This window comes from Pavona decussata, unplaced genomic scaffold, assembly GCF_977016875.1.
Source record: "Pavona decussata unplaced genomic scaffold, jaPavDecu1.1 SCAFFOLD_155, whole genome shotgun sequence".
Lineage (NCBI taxonomy): Eukaryota > Metazoa > Cnidaria > Anthozoa > Scleractinia > Agariciidae > Pavona > Pavona decussata.
Genome location: NW_028145567.1, coordinates 892713 through 912530, shown reverse-complemented (window position 1 = coordinate 912530; position 19818 = coordinate 892713). Strand labels below are relative to the sequence as shown.

Here is a 19818-nt window from a genome sequence, read left to right as displayed (position 1 = left end):
ATTCCACGGAACATTTTACAATTGCATTGTATTTCAATTCAAATTTTGCTGTAAAACAAAAATGAATGGGCTACGTTCAACGGAGTTGTGTATGCTGTTCACACTTATTTCACGTTCAAAAATATTATGAAATTCTTAAATCAAATTGAATGAAATTGTGAAAACAAAAAAAGAATGTAATTTCATTTAAGTTATACCGAGTGCGGTTTGTTTGATTTCTTTGTATAAATTATTTTGAACACTATTAATACCAAAACTAGGCCACAGTTTTTTTATTCCTTATTCCAACTAATTATTCTCCAGATATCGTATTTGGTAATTATTTTGGAATTTTTACGAGAATACAACAAATTATATATTGCAGCCGATAGGCGAAATAAGTTTCTTCTGGTCGGCTTCAAATGTACTGTAAACCAGGACAAATTCGAGTTTGATCGTCTTGAAAGTTTTGGGAACATCAAGTTGGTGAACTTACAAATTAACGTTTTTGCCGAATCGGAAATCTTGAAGCAGAAAAAATCTAAAATCATATACAATTGAAAAGACTTCTTTCTGAAAATGAAAAGTTTACTTCAGAATTTTAGAGTCAAGTGAAACTTGGTAAAATAATCTGCAATCAATCAATCAATCAATCAATCAATCAATCAATCAATCAATCAATCAACCAATCAATCATTTTATTTCGATAATTTAAAATTTAACAAATTAGAAAAATGTACAACCCGCATATAGCAAAGCTAATCTGTACTATGTCTTTTGTGGTCCTGCTGACTATAATTAAATCATTGGCGCAAAATACACTATTTTAAATTTCAGGCCGATATTTCTTACTCGTATCGGTGGGAAAATTTAGACGGGGATCATTAGTTTGGCATTTGAGTTTCTTTATTTTCCATTTTTTCAACTAGACGTTAGTTTTGTAGTATTAAAGTTTTATGTTTAAGATCTTGTTCAACTGACTCAGTGTTGCGTGGGACAAGAAAAACGAGTAAAATGACGTATTTTTAACTCGAAATAGAAACCAAAATATTATGTGCTGTCAAAGAAGAAAAGAAATTGAGCTTATATCATCAAAAATATTTCCAAAAATAAACAATAATTGCACCAAATAAACTCAAAAAAACTGTGTTGTTAATCATCAAATTTTTAAATATTATTAGCAAATAAACGAACCAGCTGTGACCTTAGTTTATATGTAGAAAAAATTCTAGATGTTTGCAAAACGTTTATTTGGAACTGGAACGTTAATGAAGAGAAATTATCTTCAACTATCAACATTGTGTTAAGCTTAAGAGCAAACAGACCAAATATCATTATAGATATTGTATCGATATTCTCCAAAATGTTCACTCAAAATAAGTGGAAAATGGATTGACCAGAAAAATTATTTTTGAATTTGAAAACATGGATTAGGCATGAGAACTTGAGAAATTCAAAGTACAAAGAATTTCAAAAAAAAATTCGTAATATTTCAAAACATCATGAACTTCCAACTTGATCATTTAAACCAAAATGATACTTTCACTCGTTAATATCGACCTTTCTTCTGCAACAGTTTAAGCTCTTAGTCTTTGCTGACTTCACTTGCTAGTTGAACAAGTTCTTTTAAAGCGACGTGGCAAGCTAAATGGTTTTGCAGCTGTTGTAAAGTTAGTTTAAGTTTGGGGAACAAAATCATCGCCTTATTCTATTGGTTTGTTATCAAAAGTTTCGTGATGATCAAATTGTTTTCTGCTACCAAACTGTTTAACAGCTTACCATGTCGCTTTTTTAGTGTACACCACTTCGAAAATGAAACTTTACTTCATAGAATAATTTTCTAAAATTGAAGACTAAAATTTGGCAACAAGAAAACCTAAAACTTTCACAAAATTTTCTTTGCGAAGTGGTGTACGATTGTTTGGCGGAGAAGTCTTTTAATATTTTTAATACGTGTGACTTACGTGTGAGTTCCGTTTGTTTATATGCCGATACTTGCAATTGCAAAACTACTTGTGCTCTAAAAATTACGTCCAAAACCCGCGGTTGCCCCTGCAAAACTACGAAATTACACTGTACGTAACTGATTTATTTATACACACAATTGTGGCACGAAGAGAAAGTCGGCTTGTCAAAACAATCAAAGAAGTATTTGTATTCATGTCTGATTTACACCCATCATATGTCAATGCATTCATAGCAATATCGAGGTCAAGCGAGGTCTAATAAAACTAATAACAAGCCAGGCAAATCCTTTGGTGTCCTCAATTCCAAACTTAATGTTTTGTGCCGTTGCTGTCTTATATTCTTTTTTGCCCGAAGCCAGAACGACGGCCGCCGCGAGTGGACACCGCAAATCCACATTAATAGAGCTCCAAGAGCAAACGATTTCAGAAATATTGCAACAAACAGCGTCTGTAAATACAGAGGAATCTTTGTAAATAAAAAGATTAGCTAACTTTCCAAAGATGAACGCGATTCAGGCACGGATGAAAAGGGCGTCAGCTTCCTGAACTCTCCGACTGTATTTGAAAAAGTTGGGCCAACAACTTCAAAGTGGTTCTATCAACGCACGGACGCTAACTGCGCATGTCCCCCAGCTGACATAGCCCCTTTAATTACCTTAAAATAAAAAAAAAAAGAAAAAAACGGTGCATGCATATTTTGAGCGCCCGTACTTTTTCTAAGTTTTTTGGCTGGAAAATAACTTTTTTCAACAGAGCATATCACTAGTTCGAATGATTAAACTTTTTATAAAACAAAAACGGCGCAAGAGGACGTACGACGACATTGGAGCGTTTATGAAAACACACAAAAGTAACGCGGGTTGGAAATTAAGTTGAAACACCACGAGGACGTTCGAGGGAGATCGAAAAGGAAAAGGGATGAGAGTAAATTCGACATTAAACCAGAGCGTAGTAAAGTAAAGGCTCAGCCAAGTTGCAACATTATTTTTGTTGAAATTTTTTTGCGGAGAGGGGACAGGTGAACTTTAGAAGTTGCTCGAAATGTTGGATACAATATTGCACTGTGTATCCAAGCCTTCAGAAGACGAGAACACACGAGTGTAGAAGGGAGTGCACGAGGGATGACGAGAGTGCATGCCGGGAGTTACGTTAACGAGAGATCATGGGAATTGACGTGGTGCTAGAGAAACAACGAGAACCTATGAATTTAACGAGAGCACTGTAAGGTTAAGCATAGCTTACGAGTGGGTGCATGAGAAGTCGATAGCGCGCTGGAGTAGAAGTAAGTGGACAAGAACGACAGATAGGTGACGAGAGCTCACGACAATGTACGAAAGGTAACAAGAGTGCAAACACCCCTACAAAACTCAGTAAAGTCCCGGGGGGGACTCTCATATGAAAGGGGCGGGGATGCTCGTCGTCTCGCTTAGGGGTGTAAATTTAGGATTTTGGTCTCACTTAGAGTGTTCTGGGCAAAACACCATTATATTAAGCCGTAAAGGTCTCGTTTAGGGTTGCACGCGAAAAGTTACTGTATTTTTTATTTGTCTGTGTTTTAAAATGGTCTCTTTCTCTTAGTATATTCTTATCCCTTATTTATATCTTTTACTTGTCTTACTCTGCCCGCTTCGATTAATGGCTTTCGCTACCCGCGGTCCAGTGTATTTAGTGAAAGAAGTTTCATTTCTCTGTATTAATTTATACATTTAATGTACTTTTAAATGTAATGTACACTTAGTGATGAAATAAAGTTCAAATAGAAAATAAGGTTCAGTGGAAACCACGGTTTTATACATAATATGCGCGGATATGATACGAGTTGCGTCGTTAACCACCACGGTTTAATGCGGAATCCTTTAGTGAAATACACTGTCATTTTTGTGTTTTCCTTTTCTTATATCAGTGTAAAATTACGTACAAGTGCAAAAATAAGATATAATATGATTACGATGATCCGGCACGTTTTCAGAAATCAAACCGCGTTTAAAAAGTACACCCCAATTGCGAAATTTGACTGCTTTAACCTTGCTCTTCAGTATCTGCTGAAATGAGAAAAAAATTAAAACCATCCGGTATTAAACAGATGTAATGGTTTAGGAAGAGATTTATCGGCCATCCGCCATCCACATCCACTATTTGCATTCTCGTTATGCAGAGTCTTGTTGACTTTACGAAGCTGAAGGCAATTTTCAAGAGTCGAACAGATTGAACACTGAAACTAAAATAGGCCACTGACGTCGGCTTTCTTAAAGTGGTATGTTAATGGTTATATTAAATATTGTAATTTGTTCCGACAGCACGTACTTGAGAAATAGTATTTGGCATTTCTGTGGATGTAAGTCGGCGATTCCTTTATGAATTTAAATCAGCAAACAATCAAAATGAGCGAGTCAGGCTGCTGCGTTTAAAATAAACGGGTAGCAGGTAAATTTAGTGCAATTGCCATTCCTTGCAAAAGCATGTCTCGCCGAACGTGGTGTTCAGTGGTTCGGCTTGCACTCACTAGTAAGTTAACATTTCCTGTTTTTGTTATTTTATGACATGTTGCATTTTTTTCTTTAAAAAAAAAACACTAGTTTATCGGTTGCTTATAATTCAATACCTCCCTTACCTAAGAAAAAACTGAAAATTTCTTCAAAAAAATCAGTTCCTAACTCAAAGGCAATTCCCTTGAAGCGTTCACTGGTGTAAACTCACAGAATCTATTGCGAATTAAAACAGTGTTTCAACTATGTTCAATTGATCAAGCGATCACGGGTCGGTCGTTGGTTCGCAAGATAAATCCATTTTAGTGAATCCGGCAAAAATAATCGAAAATAGGTTTTTTAATGAAACTGGTAACAAATAATGAAATAAGACCGACAAATTTGAGCAAAATTCTATTTTTGACGAAAAGGGCGGAATATTTGCGAAACCAATAAATCTTTTCCTCATACAAGCACCTGCCAAAGTCTAAGCTAACAATTTGAAGCAATTATTTATTCTCACCAAAAATATCTTACGTGATATTTCCCTAGTTCCTTTCAATAATTCCAGTCCTAGTAGTCATAATGGATTGCAAGATTTATTTGAAGCACAGTCGACGAGATAATATCGCTCCTTATTAACTACGAACTACGCTACCCGACGATATGTAGTGAATAAATCTTGAAATTTAGTTTTGTTTGCTGAGAAAGATTTTTCCTTTTGGCAAAACTTTAATTCCTTGTTGGGGAAAGAATTAAACATTTCTTGTGATTTATCTTTTCAACTTACAATTTTTTCTCACCAAAAGACAATTATAACGCCAAAATTCAAAAGATTACTTATATAAAGCCGAACTCTCAAAAATATTGTTACATTTTCAAAAACACTGCCCTTACCGAATCCGTATTGTGCAGGTACGTTTTATCAAGAAAATGCCACTTTTCGAGAATTGGCCGAATAAGAGGTACTTTTTAGAAAAAAGGAGGTATTGTAAAAACCAGTTTGGGTCGTATTGTTGAAAATAAAGCGAAGTAATTTACTTTGCTTTGTTCAGTGAAGAAGAAAGCGAAGCTTCTTTAATGTTTTACGATTTTATTCGAATGAAGAACTTATTTTAACATCCAATAACAAGTGCAATCCAGGTATGTTAGTATGAAAGTGCTAACTATTGAGAAAAATTGCACAATATCCACGATGCATTTAATCGTTTCTGGGTGTTAAATGGCCCTTGAACGTCACAATTGTTGCTTTTATTGAAATGTATTCTTTTTTAATTCGCTCAACGGAAACAAAAAAAAAGACCTTTCACCTGCGCTCAAATAACAAAAAATTTGATTTTTATGATATATTTTTATTACATGTAGCATTTTCTTTTTTATTAAAACATTCGGGGTAATCCGAAGACGAGGATTAAAACTGAGCAAACGTGGCACACCAAACACCGATTGTGGTTATTTTTAATAATGAGCTTTATATTGGGCTTATAGGACTCGGAGTTGCTTGTTGACCAAGGATAGCATTTCGTTATTATTATTATTATTCTTGTTCTATACCGGTTCGGTAATAAGATTTCAGGAAATTAATACAGAAAAAAAGTTCGGAAAGGTTTTTACATGTCAGTTAAGCACCTTTAAATTTCACAACCGTTCCAAGAGGCATTAAATCCAGTCTGGGCTATTCCAAAGTATAATCTTGCATTATTATTTTTTTAAGCAATATACTGTTTAATTTAGACTCAATTTGAATGCGGTCGTTATTTTATAGCACATTGTTCTTTCCATACAAAAGAAATTATAGAAAGAGAACCCGATTTAGCAAACTGATAAATTCGAGCCGGATATCCGTTGCGATCTTTTGTATGAAATATATTAGTTGAGTGAATTGCAGAAAAAAAATTAAAAAAAGGAATATCAGAGTGCGAAGAGTGCGCTAAGGCAAACGAAGGGAACCTTGCTCGCCGGCTAGAATTAAGTACAGCTACAGACGAGCCAGTGGAGGCCTATAAACGAAATACTTTAATCACACTTCCTTTTTCATTCCCCTTTTCTTCAGTACTTTCCCTTTATCTTCGCTCTTTCAGTTATCGGATTACCCTGGCACGCCAGGTCAATCCAATGTAAAGCCGGCTGGCAAGAATGGAATCAAGCCTGCTACTGGGTATCCTCTGAGCAAACTCCGTTTTCCAACGCTTCAGCTTTGTGCAAACAACACGGCGCAAATCTGGCTTCAATTCACAGCGCTCAAGAAAACGAATTCGTCCGCAGTCTCACCGGAGGAAAAAGCGCAGTTTTTGTCGGCCTTACCGACACAGATATCGAAGGAACTTTTGTTTGGTCCGATGGCAGCACTGTTTCGTATACAAACTGGGGAGATAGCGAGCCAGATGATGACTTTGGGATAGGTGATTGTGTGATTCTAGTAGCAGCTAATGGCAAGTGGAATGATACGCCTTGTAACATGTGGTATGAGTACGTATGCAAATTCGCGCAGCCCTTCGAGGGACAAGGTAATTTGAGAGAACTTTTAGCATGAGGCTACTAAGAAAAATCTGGGCTACCGAGGGGAGTCGAACCCATGTTCTTATCTAAGTAGAGATCAAATTGCATTCAAGCAGTGTGCGGAAGGTTATGGGCTCAATACGTCGGCTGGGGGACAAGGATAAAATATTTTGTTATGTTCGCCCCATGGTGCAGTACACTCTTTGTATAAAAGGACACTGGATCCCTGAGATCCTGATTACAACGTGACAAATGCTCCACCTTCATGCTTAGGTTTCTGGGAATACAGATCAACAAGAGAGTGGCGAAAGTCGTAGAGCCCTTTCAAAATAGTCGAGCGGCGAGATATCGTTCGCGCACCATGGAAAGAACCAGATTCGAGGGAACGAGCCCTTAAGGGGAGCTGAGGAAGATACACCTTAGGCTCCATGCACATTATTCAAAGTCACTTGAATAGTTTGTATAATGCATACAAATCATCGGTCCATTTTAAAGATTTGCAACACCTTACTTTTGCTGAATAAGCATGTTTTCAGGCGAAGCGGGACGTTTTCCCCGGTCGTGCTATTAGGTTGTTTTGATTTTCCTGCGTATCCTACGCGTCCCGGTGTACACTTTTTTCTGCGCGTTTTTCCAAGAGGCCTCATGCAAACTCCTTTTAACTCTAACACGCCTGCACTGGAGTGATAACCATGAGCGATGACAATGTAAGAATTATTGTTCTCCATACTTGCTTTTTTTTTCTTAAAAGCGGTTACTTTGTTATGCGTTTTCGCCAACCATCCAAACTAAATGAATGTACGTTTTGTTTTATCAACAAAAATCATAAGGTAATTTGGCCACCATAAGTGTCGGAGAAATCCAAGCGTTTCAAGCGTTATCCTTTCGTCAGAGCGTTTCCCGGAGACGATACGCTCTGACCAAAGGGCTAACGCTCAGAACGTCCGCTCTCGAATCTCTTTAGCGGTTAAACTACCTTATCAACTCTGATGATAAAGCCGCCGAACATTCTTTTCCACTCCCAATGGCCATTGAAGCAGAACCACAGTTTCTTTAGAAACTAACCCCATTATTCGTTTGCCGTTTGTCCAAACTAAAACAGCGTTCAGCGTTTAAAAAAAGCCGGCGTCATCATGTTTCTACTCTGATCTAAACGTTTTTGTTGTTGTTTTTTTGTGTGTTTGGGTTTTTTTTGGGGGGGGGGATGATGCATTTTCATTTCTGCTTTAAAGAATGGGTTTTCGTTTAAGTACACCGTTTTCACACGTCTCGTTTTCACTGGCATTTTGACAGTTGAGGAAACGCATCAAAAAGTAAACGGTTTCAAACGAAAAGCGCAGTTGTGTGGATCGGGCGTTAATCTTGTAAACTTTTCTCTTCTCTATCCAGACAAGAATGAGATGAGCAAAGAACAGTTCTTCATCACTTATGAGCAAAAGGCATTTGCCTATCATGTGATCTACAAGCGGTACACATCGTCGCTAATTCATTGTGCGTTTTTGTGTGTGAACAATCCTTTGTGTAAATCAATCAACTACTACTCTAAGGTAGGAAAAGAAGAAGGGGAATGTGAACTCAATGATGCTACGGCGAAAGACTTTCCTATGCATTTGAGGCGATCTGTGAGCTCAACGTATTCTGTTCCGGCTCACGACTCAGGGTAGATCGATTCAACTCCTGAAAACTGAGTAACGCCGTTTCTAAAGAAAAGTAACTCTTGACGTTGCCTTCTTAGTTGCTGCATGAATACCGCCTGAATACATAGCGCAATCGTTAAAATTAATAATAGTAGTAATAATAATAACAATAATAATAATAATAATAATAATAATAATAATAATAATAATAATAATAATAATAATAATAATTGTCCACAATATTCGCTTGAGATTTACAATACTATTTCCAAGGCTAAAAAGTTAAAAAGATATTAAAACACCAAACGTTTTTGACTAATTAAATCATCCTCAGAGTAAAAAGTCTTTCTGCTTTTTACTCTGAGGATGACTTAATTATTCAAAAACGTTTGGTTTTTTAATATCTTTTTAAATTTTAGCCTTGTAAATAGTAATGTAACAATAATAATAATAATAATAATAATAATAATAATAATAATAATGATGATGATGATGATGATGATGATCATGATGATAATAATAATAATAATAATAATAATAATAATAATAATAATAATAATAATAATAAATAGAAAGAAATAAAAAAATGTCCGTATATAAAGACCTGGGCCCAGTTGTTCAAAGCCCGATTAAGCTAATCTGGGTTAACGTGAACTTTGATTCTAGTTTAATTACTAACGAATAAAGTTTTTCCAAAAGATTTTTGTCCCTCAGTTTTGGCGTCGACTTTTCTCTACCATGAGCTTTCAATTAGCTTTTAAGAGTCTTCTTAGTGGGCGTGCTGAAAACCTCGGTTAACTTTTAATCGTAGATAAGCGTTAATCGGCTTTTGATCAACCGAGCCCTAAGTAGCATGGATTTGGAAGTTGGCGATTGTCTCGAAATAAAAGTTCACGTAACATTTTTTTAAAACTTTCACTGATTGGTCCCAGCTAGTACTGACGTGATAACTCGAAAACAGCAAGAGGGAAAATGGGTCATCGTGCCCGTAAATGTTTTCTAAAATATTTCAACATAAAGCTGGGTGGTTGTAGAGATAGGGCATCTTGTAAGAGAAAATAACCAAAATTTATAATCATAATTATCATAGGGACTGGGATAACAATATAACTTACTGACATAATCGCTATATATAGAATCAGTTTAACAATTATTCCGCGCGTTCGTTACATAAATGGATGATGACCAACAAGGCGCCTCGAATGGACTTTTTAGATCGGACACTTCGGGCCATTGAAAGTAGTCTCAAGGCGGTAATCTCGAGGTTACTATCGTCTCATAGTCAAAATACTGAAAAAGTTCCCTTTCTCTTAAGGCTGGTTTCCATATGATCGCAGATCGCAATAAGGTCTGCGATCGTCTGCGATCAGCCTTTAGATAGAACATGGTTCTATCTTCTGCGATCGCGATCGCAGGATCGCAGACGATCGCAGAAGTAGTTTCCATATGATAGCAGACGATCGCAGACCTTATTGCAATCTGCGATCCGCGATCATATGGAAACCAGCCTTTAGGGATAGTCAAGCGATACACAAGCGCACGGAAACTCGACGTGCGTGAGTAAATATGTCACAATTTCGGGTGACGGGCTTGATTGAGCGACTCTGGGGCAAACTCAAGCGTGTTCTGCAATTCTACCTTAAGGAAAATAGGTACTGCCAGTAGCCCCACAAAGTATGGAAAGCATCAAGGGCTCAGCAGTTTATTTTGAAAGTTATAAGAACGTCAGCTTTTAGTATAAAGAGGACGGAACAATAGAAATTGAAGAAAGTATTGGTTTATTTCGATGGTTTACTTCAATAGGAACTAAATGAATACAAATACACAAAATTGTGATTACTATTACACTAAGCAACGGCAGACATTAAGCAAACTAGACAAGGGAAGTCTGGGCGTTTTTAGAATGACTGCTGTAAATATACGTTTATGTTGACATTTAAAGAAAGCTCGTATTCCAAGTTCTAAATCAATCGAAGCAAAAGTTATTTTAAAGTACACGAAATTAGCTATCCTGACAGGTCATATAACAGGTAAGAGCAAACAAGGCGGGGGCGTTTTTCCGCGTCTTGAGAGGACATGTTTTGCTTCGAGCTCTGATTGTTCTATCCATTTTCTTTTTACTTTTTTTCTTTTTTTTGTAGGGAGGGAGGTTCAGAACAACTGACTGTATGTGACTATTTTGGCTTACTTTTACAACAGTCATTAAACAAAAACGCACAGATATAGAATAAATGCTTAATTCAATATGACTTTTCGATCACCGCTAAATGTCTGATTTATATTATACTTAATTAAAAGTTACGCCGATTTTACTGATACAGTATCTCGTATATAAGGGTTATAACAAAACTAATTTTTTTTTCTTTCTTCTTTCTCTCTCTTTTTTTTACAAATTCAATACCCCTTTGGCCTTGATACACACTTATTGCAGCTATTTGCCACCTACACACATCACAGCGAAAAAATTGCGATGGAAAAATGGTCGCCTTAGAACATTGGAAAATGCCTAAGTATAAGTCATCAAATGGTGACGAGTGAAATAATTTCACGCGCGTTTTGTCAAAATTCAAGGCGAGTTTAATTACTGGACTTTGGGGAATTATTTCCTAATTTCACGAGTATACCATTTGATTACCTTTTAATATCATGGGTGACAAATTAGTTAAAGTTGTTTATTGAACGTTGCCATAGCAATTTTGTAATTTCACATGTGAAATTACAAATGATCGAACGCTGAAATTTCTCGCCAAGGAGTAATTTGTCACCATGATATTATATTTCAAAACATTATTATTTGTACAATAAAGAATATAAATACGTAATTAATACGTGTTGAGTAAATAATTGCATAGAGGAGCTCGGACTGTACAAGGTTACAACAGAAATATGAACAGTAATAAATGCCATTAATAGAAAGGTTTTAGAATGCATCATTTGAATTTGAGGTATTTAAATAGCAGTTATGTACAAGTATACAGCCAGTAGCTATGATCTCAAAGGCTACAAGCAGTTACTGATATTTTGCACAAAATTCAGAACACTATTTACAATTGGCTAGCTTAAACTGCAGTAACCTATTACAGGTTTTTTTTTTTATTCAGATAAAATATAAGTATTTGACATACTCGCAAATTAGTCGCAAATCACGTGCAAATATGTTTCAATTTTTTGCGTATATATACAGTATAACAATAGCGTTAAGGATTTAATGTTCAGTTCGGAAGAACTGACCACGTCGAGTACATTCACGGCATTGGTTTTGGGTCGTAAGAACCACGTTAAACGAAACAAGAGTATCTAAAATAAGTATATTCCAGTGTACTCAGTAATCGCACCAACAACAAAATTATAGTTCGATTAGCAAAACGTTTTTTTTTTTCCTGCAAAGTTGTTGTTGACACAATTTAATGATAATAGCACTCTGTGCCATCCACGACATACAGCCGACAAACTTTTTGAACTTTCAACTGCACTTGTACACTTCTTTAATGTATTCCACGTTGTCCTATTATCAGCACAGGAATATATATACCCTCTCCTCTTTCGTTATCCTGAGTATTCTTTTATACTCAAAGTCGTCAGTTTTAAATAAAACTTTTAATTTACAAATGAATTAGAGCCATTAACTGTAGTAAAAGGTAAGTAATAAATATAAGCAGACTTAGCCAGTGCCAAGCGAAGGTATTATGAGTAACAAAGTCCAGACTAAAGCGAGTAACGGATAGATCAAGTAGTAATGAGGTAAGTCATCTTAATTAATACTTACAATTATCATCTTTTTATGTATCCAGATAATTTCACCTCTAAACATTACAAATATTCTTCCAGCCATCGCGGATAAGATAAGGGCCCATTGCTTGATGGAGCCTGTCGTTCCATTCCCAGTAATATTCATTTTTAAAGAAGTACGTATTACCGTCATAAAACCACCGGAATGCACTGTCGATGTTGTTAGGTATACCAGGCCAAACGTCTGTGATTTGTTTAGGGTATCCAGAGGCAACTTGGTCATTAATGTTATCGTACTTGTACACCTTGCTCCCTTTAAAGAAGTAACTGTTGTAATCACTCCAGGTAAACCCAGCATCAATTCCATCGGCTGGTAATCCAAACCACCCTTTCGAAATGTCTAGAGGGTAACCGGAATCAACCCTGCCATCATAATCGTTGTATCTGTAGTACTGATGTCCTTTGAAAAAATAGACTTTCCAGTTGTGACCCCAGAGAAATATTTCGTCGATGTCGTCTGGAACACCTGGCCAATTTGAGGATATCTCCTTTGGGTAGCCACGGTCGCTTTTAATACCATAGTCGTTGAAGCGCCAGAAATTGGTTGCGTCAAAAATGTAAGTTCTATAATCCCCCATCCATGATTCGATGGCAGTCACTTTTGGAGTACACTTACCTTCAAAGAGAATAAAAAAAAGCCATTGAGCAAACATGATAAACGGACAGTAGCAAAAAGGAATGAAAGGGAAAGGACAAGAAAGGAAACGGAACCAAAACAAGAGAGGAACATGAGAGAAAAGTAGAGAAAACAAGAAAAAAAGTTATTTAAGGAAGGAAACGGAAACAATAGAAAAGAAAGGGAAGGAACAGGACTGGAAAAAAGAGCATTGGACAATAGCAAGTAAAGAAGAAGAAAAGAAAAACAAAGAATTAAGAGGCTGTTCGCGTAAGAACGGATAAGGCAAATTTCGACTTTTCACCGATTTCGCTGATTTTTTTCTATGAACATCAATCATTATATCCCATAAACAAATATCACATTTACTGAGCTCAATGCGATTTTTTCGTTGTTGGCGAGACGGTTCAAAACTACCCAAAACTACTTCGGGGAGTGTACAATTTATCTATTCATTGCCGGTGCTGTCATGTTTCAAGGTATACAAATTATTCAATGTTCGTTCTTAAAAGGTAAGAGCGCGCAACAGCCAGCAATACAGCCTTCTCTATAATAATATTAATAAGAATAATAATAATTGTATTTACATTTTCAGATCGTTAAGGTGAAGAAGTAAAATAGAAAAAAATAGGTAAGGATGAAAATAGCATACCATAAATATCTTGGATTCCTTTGACATCATCATCACTCAGAATGACTCTGTTGTTTTGGTCGCTGTAATATTCATTCATGATCGAGCCTGATACTTGAGAGTGCATGAGTCCCAGACTATGCCCTATCTCGTGTACTGCTACCGGCAACAACTGCTTGTAACCGTTACTGCTAACAGAAGAGGTAGTCCACGGTTCGTCGTCATCAAAGTGAATATCCCCTGATAGGGCTGTGTTTGGGTAGAAAGCGTGGGCAAGAACCCTTCCTACGCCATCAAAGTCCTGCGTGTCCCCATGATCCCCTAGTGGAGGAAATTGACAGTTTGGTTGGCTGTTGGCTACTAATACTTAAACAGTAATGAATGCACTATGGCCTCAGAGCACGGCACATACACTAACTTCTAGCTTCCATAACTCCATGTACAAAAAAATTCCCAACAACAAACTTCTGAGGGAACAACCTCTCGCTGAAAAACTTAAGGGACAAAATGCACCGATCGCAGCAAGCAGCCGAAACGTCACAATCTACATCCCAAGTGACTACCTCACGAGACAAACGATAATGCATTTTATTATTTTTGAAAACTTTCCAAGTCCCCAAAAGTCTGAAACACTCTACTCTGTAATACAGTAAGATTGGCTGTTGCAGGTTGTTTCCAAATCCTGAGTTCATACCACCCGCCAAAGGGTTCCCCTTCTTGTTTTGGTAAGTAATTTTTCGGCTTGTTCTCAGACTACTCGTGGCTTGGTCATTTGCTTCACGAGTGCTCGAGTAATATGTTAAACGGTAAGAATGCAAAAACGTTTATTGCGGTGACAAAATTTTGACACTCAGCAGATGATTTTCTCGTCAGTTATGAGTTTACATCTCTTCAAAGAAAAGAGCGCCTGTTTCTTTCGCAGGTTGTGACAATCAGAATTATACCGGGGGTATTTTATCCCGCTGAAAACTTAATGGACTTAATGTAACATTTCGGCAACCGCATTTGTACCAAAGCAAGTTAAAAGTTGCTCCGACCGCATCCATTACTTAAGCTTTCCTTGTACCTGGTTGTGGGTAACGTTGAATTTCGTTCGTATTTTCCTTTGCGATAAGTTCAAAATCAACGAATTTTTCGAAAGAAACATCAAGTTTTTAATCACCTTAGTTTAAAATTTGTCTTGATGGAAAGGGAAAACTGCGTCAGAGATCAGTGTCAGAGAGCCAGATGGTAATTAGAGGTAAATAATCGGATATTGGGAAACAAAACGGAAACACTATATATTCTATAATAGGATGCTTTCTTTAGCACTTTGCTCAGGCAACATGAGGATTTGAGTTGAGCCGTACTTATACATGATAATATCGTCGGCAAAAGGCCAGATTGTCACCTTAGCTTAGACGTCCCTAGAAAACACGATGATTATGACGTTACGGTTAGATAGACCACGTGCAACCTACCATCATCAAAAGAGGAAAAAGGATTATACAACCTAAGTCGCGAAGCTTGAAATAAAATTCTAAACATTGACGGCCAAACACTGTTGCTTTTTCAGATAAAGAGAGATAAATTGAATTGTCGGTGGCAGAATGCCATTATTCTCTACAATTTCTTTCAGATTACTTTACTGAGATGTCCGGTAAGGCGTGGACTTTGGTGGGGTCATAGACAGCGTCCAACCGGATGCACTTATGTATTCATCACTTTTGAAATAGCAAATGGTCTCGTCTGAATTGACCTTGGCATAGGCTTTCAAAATCCAACTGTTCGTGGCTCACAAAGAACAATCCTGAATTTTGGCCAGCATTAATTAAAACGTTAGCAATTACGAATTGTTTAGTTTGTTTTGTTTACAACAGCTTAGACCCAGGAACACGAATAAAGTAGAAAGGAATAACTGACTTAAAAGAAAAAAGATCAAACTCCATGGGCCGGGACTGTGAGATTGAAAATGTTCAACATCTTCGCCTTCAATGATCATTTTTTGGATACGGAATGAACTAAGTTAGACAGAATGAGACAAAAGCCAAGAAGCAAACAAATGAGACATTAGCTAACCCACAAAATCCTCCTCAGCGGTTTCCACAATATTATTGGCTCCATCTCACTTAAAGTTGTCGCCAAAATGTACCCACAACCTTCCCACAACGGAACAAATCGTAACTGATACACCAAATGCGTCTGTCTTATTGATAGCCTTTTCTTTTTTAATCTTCTCTAATAAAAACTGGTCAACATTTTAGCCGTAAGAGATGTTCGATTGGCCTGGCCAGCTTGTTGCTATTTAGCATAATTAGGCGTTCTGATTGGTTTAAAATATGTGTTTCTATAACTGCAGGAACAGGGTACATTTTCTTAGTCAAATGTTATGGAGAATGTAGTGATGCACTTCAGTCCGAACTGCAAAAACACGTGAACAAGTTTGGAAGAACTCGAAGGTTTAATACACCAATAGTTTGATACAGACGGGTGGGTACAAAAAAAATAGCATAGGAAATGCAATAATCACGTTCTATCGAAGTTATTGAAGATCAAATTAACCCGCTTATATCTGTCGCGACACCACAAAATTCTGGAACCAAGCTGGGGAGGCCATAACCTGCAATCATACCCTCCCTCCCTCCCTCCCTCCCTCCCTCCCTCCCTCCCTACATCTCATCCCGAACCGCCGACTCTCGCGCTGCCACACTTTCGCGCTCCACGAAAAAAAAAAAAAACGCCTGATCGCAGGTTAGGGAGGCCAGAGTGGCGGAACGGAGCCAGAAAAATGTGAGAGAAAAAATGGAGGTGAGAGAAGCTCTCCCCAGTTCCCTTTTTTTCTCTTACTTTTTCTTCCCCTCCCCGATTATGCCTGCTACGCAGACTAACTTAATGAAGGGAATGTGATCCCCCTCCCAGAAAGAGCTACAGTACTCTATCATAGGTTGCTCCTTCAAGAGTACAGTCAACTCCCTTTATTGCGGGCACCTTTGGGATAGCGAGTTAGTGTCCTTAATAGCGAGAGTCCGTAATAACGGGAACTTAGTTCAGTTAAACGTCTGAACCTATTTTTTTGGGGGATTTAGCTGCTGTTTGTATTATCTGGGTGTCTGTAATAGCGAGGTGTCCGCACGGTGAGAGTTGGCTGTATTATGTTAGCTTTCTCGGCAGTTCGCTTACATCCATCTTTGCAACTGGTTGGAGTGAAAGATACAGAAATCTCACTTTCAAGAATAAATTGCGTTACCAAAATCGCTAGATTTTCTTCAGATTTCTAATCTTTTGGCAAGCGTTTGGTCATCATTGTCTAAAGTGAACAGTCTCTTAAGTGGACACCTCTCTAAGGCTGATACCGTCAGGTAAGATGGCCCGGGCCGAAAACTTAGATCGCTGGTCTGTAACTTAAGTGTCTTTACAGGGCTTTTCGCTCTGTAAAACAGACGGATAGAGTTGGTCTCCTTGGAGAGAGATGTGGCTCTACCTCAACCACACCGTTGCCGGAGTATCGGAAAACTCTAAGTTTCCATCGAACTAAAAGGTTAGCAGGAATTTTTCAAAACTGAATCATTGGATAATGCAATTCGAGGGATTTGATTGGCTTAGCGGCCATGGTTTCTGAGCCATTATACCATGGCCGAGAAATGGCGACCATTAAATTGTCTGCTGGTTATTCTTGCACAGTGAAATCAGTAAGATCTAGCAATATTTCTTGATTGTTTTTAATAAAACAATTATTCAACTTGCGCTTGTTGGATATGAGATGATTACAGCCAACTTGGCGCTACGCGCCTCGTTGGCTATCTATCATCTCATATCCAACGCGCGCTCGTGGAATAATTGCTAGATACATCTATTTTAGGCGGGCTTTTCTTGGGATAGACTGATCGTGAGAGAATGCATGCGATGACGCCATTACAACACTCAATACGGAGAACTTACACCTTCTTATCCTCGCTTATAGAATTGCTGCCAACTGTCTGGTGTTCCGTCCGGTGACTTGCGAATACTGCTCATTAACTTTTCCGGCTTGTCAAACGTAGGTGCCAAGCAATTGTCCGCAACCCGACTAATAACGTTGATAATTCTCAGAACAAAAAAAGAAGGCAGAGCTATTCCGGAATTTATACATGAACACCGTCCGTCTCAGTAGAATTGCGAAACGAACAGTTTTTGTTTTCTGGGTTCTACCCGTTTACGACATGAACGAATAATAATTAAGTGTTAGTGGTACAGAAAAATAAAACAAAACAACGAATTGCGTTCTTTTGGTAAGTGATTTTTCGTGCATTCTCTCTCTCATATATCCTTTCTTTTAAAATAGTTCCAAAAGAATGCCCTCGTTACTAGTACCTTACTTTGGTAGCGATATTGTTTCTTGTCGAACACTCTAGCCGGAAAAAGGTTTTCATGTGATCGAATGAGTCTATCCGGTGTGGTGTGAACTGGGCGTGAACACAATGACCACCATGAATAAAGTATTGTCAAACTTTCTCAGCCAAAATATGTTCTAAAAAAATCTTGAATTGAAAGTTTGATCTGCATTTACTTTCCGGAGAAAATAGAAACGAATTAGAAACAGCCGATCATAGCGCAAGGGCGAATTTAGTCGTTCTGTGGGTGTGGAAAGACACTTTGGTGCATAGGGTTCTTAATTAATAGCCCACGAAAGAGATGCGTGCCACTGATTTGCCACATAAAATTTGTTCTACTAGAATCAACTGGAATCTCTTTATGATGTAACAAAAACTGGCGAAAGAACGGAATTCGAATTTCAAACCTGTCGGATAGGTATAAAAAGCGGCTAAACGAAGGATTGCACAAAGCGAAGCTTTCATAAAATTTGATAGAAATATTACAGAGGAAATTGGGATCAGTGACCTGGTCTGCAATGCTCGTAAATCGCTTTTTTATGTCAACGGTTTCTAATACGCCCGTCATTAGTAGTGTGAGCAGAAGATACAATCTGAGGAAACGATTTATATTTGTGAATAACCTCTTCCGGAAGTTACATTTCAAAACAAAACCCGTAATCTGATTGTTAAAAATAGTGTGATGTCAACGGAAACAGTAAAAGCAAACTTTAACAAGCCAAATAGAGATCAAAATAAAAAGGAACCATTTTACAGAATATTTCTCGGTTCATTAAAGGGGTTGATCACGTCATCAAAGAATTCGCGTTTTCTTTCCCGAATAATTTTTTCTTGCATAACAGTGGCGGCGAACGGCACATAATTTTAAATTAAAATGATTTTCCCTAATGTGGCCGGGTCTAATCAACTAAACACAAACTATAAGCAGGAATGTAGATAGATAACAGAGTTTGACAAAGAACTGAAATTACAACCAAGTACATCTAATTCTCACTCTTTCTTACCTCTGGCAAACTTCACGGTAATGTCAACGCTGGCTGGTGGATCTAACCAACGGAACTGCAGTGGACTCACTTCTGCCCAGAGCCTAAATGCTTCTGTTAAAGTAGTTTTAGTTTCATACCGCGATAACTTAGTGCTCCAGCCATTGGATGGAATATTCCATGTGATGGTGTCATGATGCCACTGAGACCCCTGTGTTACATAACGACGTCGACGCACTTTTGCACGTTCAAGTTTGTTGAATTTCGCGGCAGCTTTTTGCCGGGTGAGGCCACCAAGGCGACCTGCCGTCTTTTGCGTGATTTCGACAGTCGGCAGTTTGCTCGTTGGTGAAACGTGGTCAACCTTGGAAGAAAAGAAAAACTCTCTGCGGAACTGTCCAGTTCGTTTATGTCTCTTAATAACTCTTATTCTGTCGATCTCGGATTGAAGTTCCTTTTCCACCACTGGCAGAAGCTTACTAGGCATTCTTTGTCTTAAAGATGTGTCCTCTTGTGGTTTTTGAAGCTGAGAAATACGTGGGTATTTCTGAAAACAAATTCGAATTGAAACGCAGTGGATTAGACAGTATTTTGACACAACGCCAATTGATCATGACCCAGATGTCATTCTGTTTAACGATCAATACTATGACCCAGCTTCAACACGATACTTACAGTAGATTGCTTCAGTCCAATGATTGCCGTTTGTCTGGCGGCGGGCCTTGCATCGGATCCGCTAAACAGTGTCGTCAGCATAAATATCGTTTGATAAATTTCTAACTCCATGTTCCAGTGTGTTTGCTTGTTTCACTATACTTCGTGCTTTCCAGGGTCGTTGTGTGTTCACTATACTTCGTGCTTTCCAGGGTCGTTGGTTTGTACTATTGGCAACGTAGTTTCTGC

At 37.7% G+C, this 19818-nt stretch overlaps 2 protein-coding genes across 2 annotated transcripts; one reads left to right on the top strand and one right to left on the bottom strand.

The window, feature by feature from the left end:
• The first annotated feature begins 4323 nt into the window (after nt 1–4323).
• Nucleotides 4324–8786, top strand: LOC146465750 (C-type lectin-like). Its single transcript, XM_085128247.1, has 3 exons — nt 4324–4451; nt 6493–6918; nt 8300–8786. The coding sequence occupies exons 1-3, from the start codon at nt 4406–4408 to the stop codon at nt 8572–8574; spliced, it is 747 nt and encodes a 248-aa protein (XP_084984373.1). The 5' UTR covers nt 4324–4405; the 3' UTR covers nt 8575–8786.
• Nucleotides 8787–12093: 3307 nt separating this feature from the next.
• Nucleotides 12094–19818, bottom strand: LOC146465749 (matrix metalloproteinase-16-like). The gene is made up of 4 exons (XM_085128212.1): nt 19591–19818; nt 18937–19462; nt 13605–13904; nt 12094–12952 (listed from the first exon to the last, which is right to left on the bottom strand). The coding sequence occupies exons 1-4, from the start codon at nt 19699–19701 to the stop codon at nt 12351–12353; spliced, it is 1539 nt and encodes a 512-aa protein (XP_084984338.1). The 5' UTR covers nt 19702–19818; the 3' UTR covers nt 12094–12350.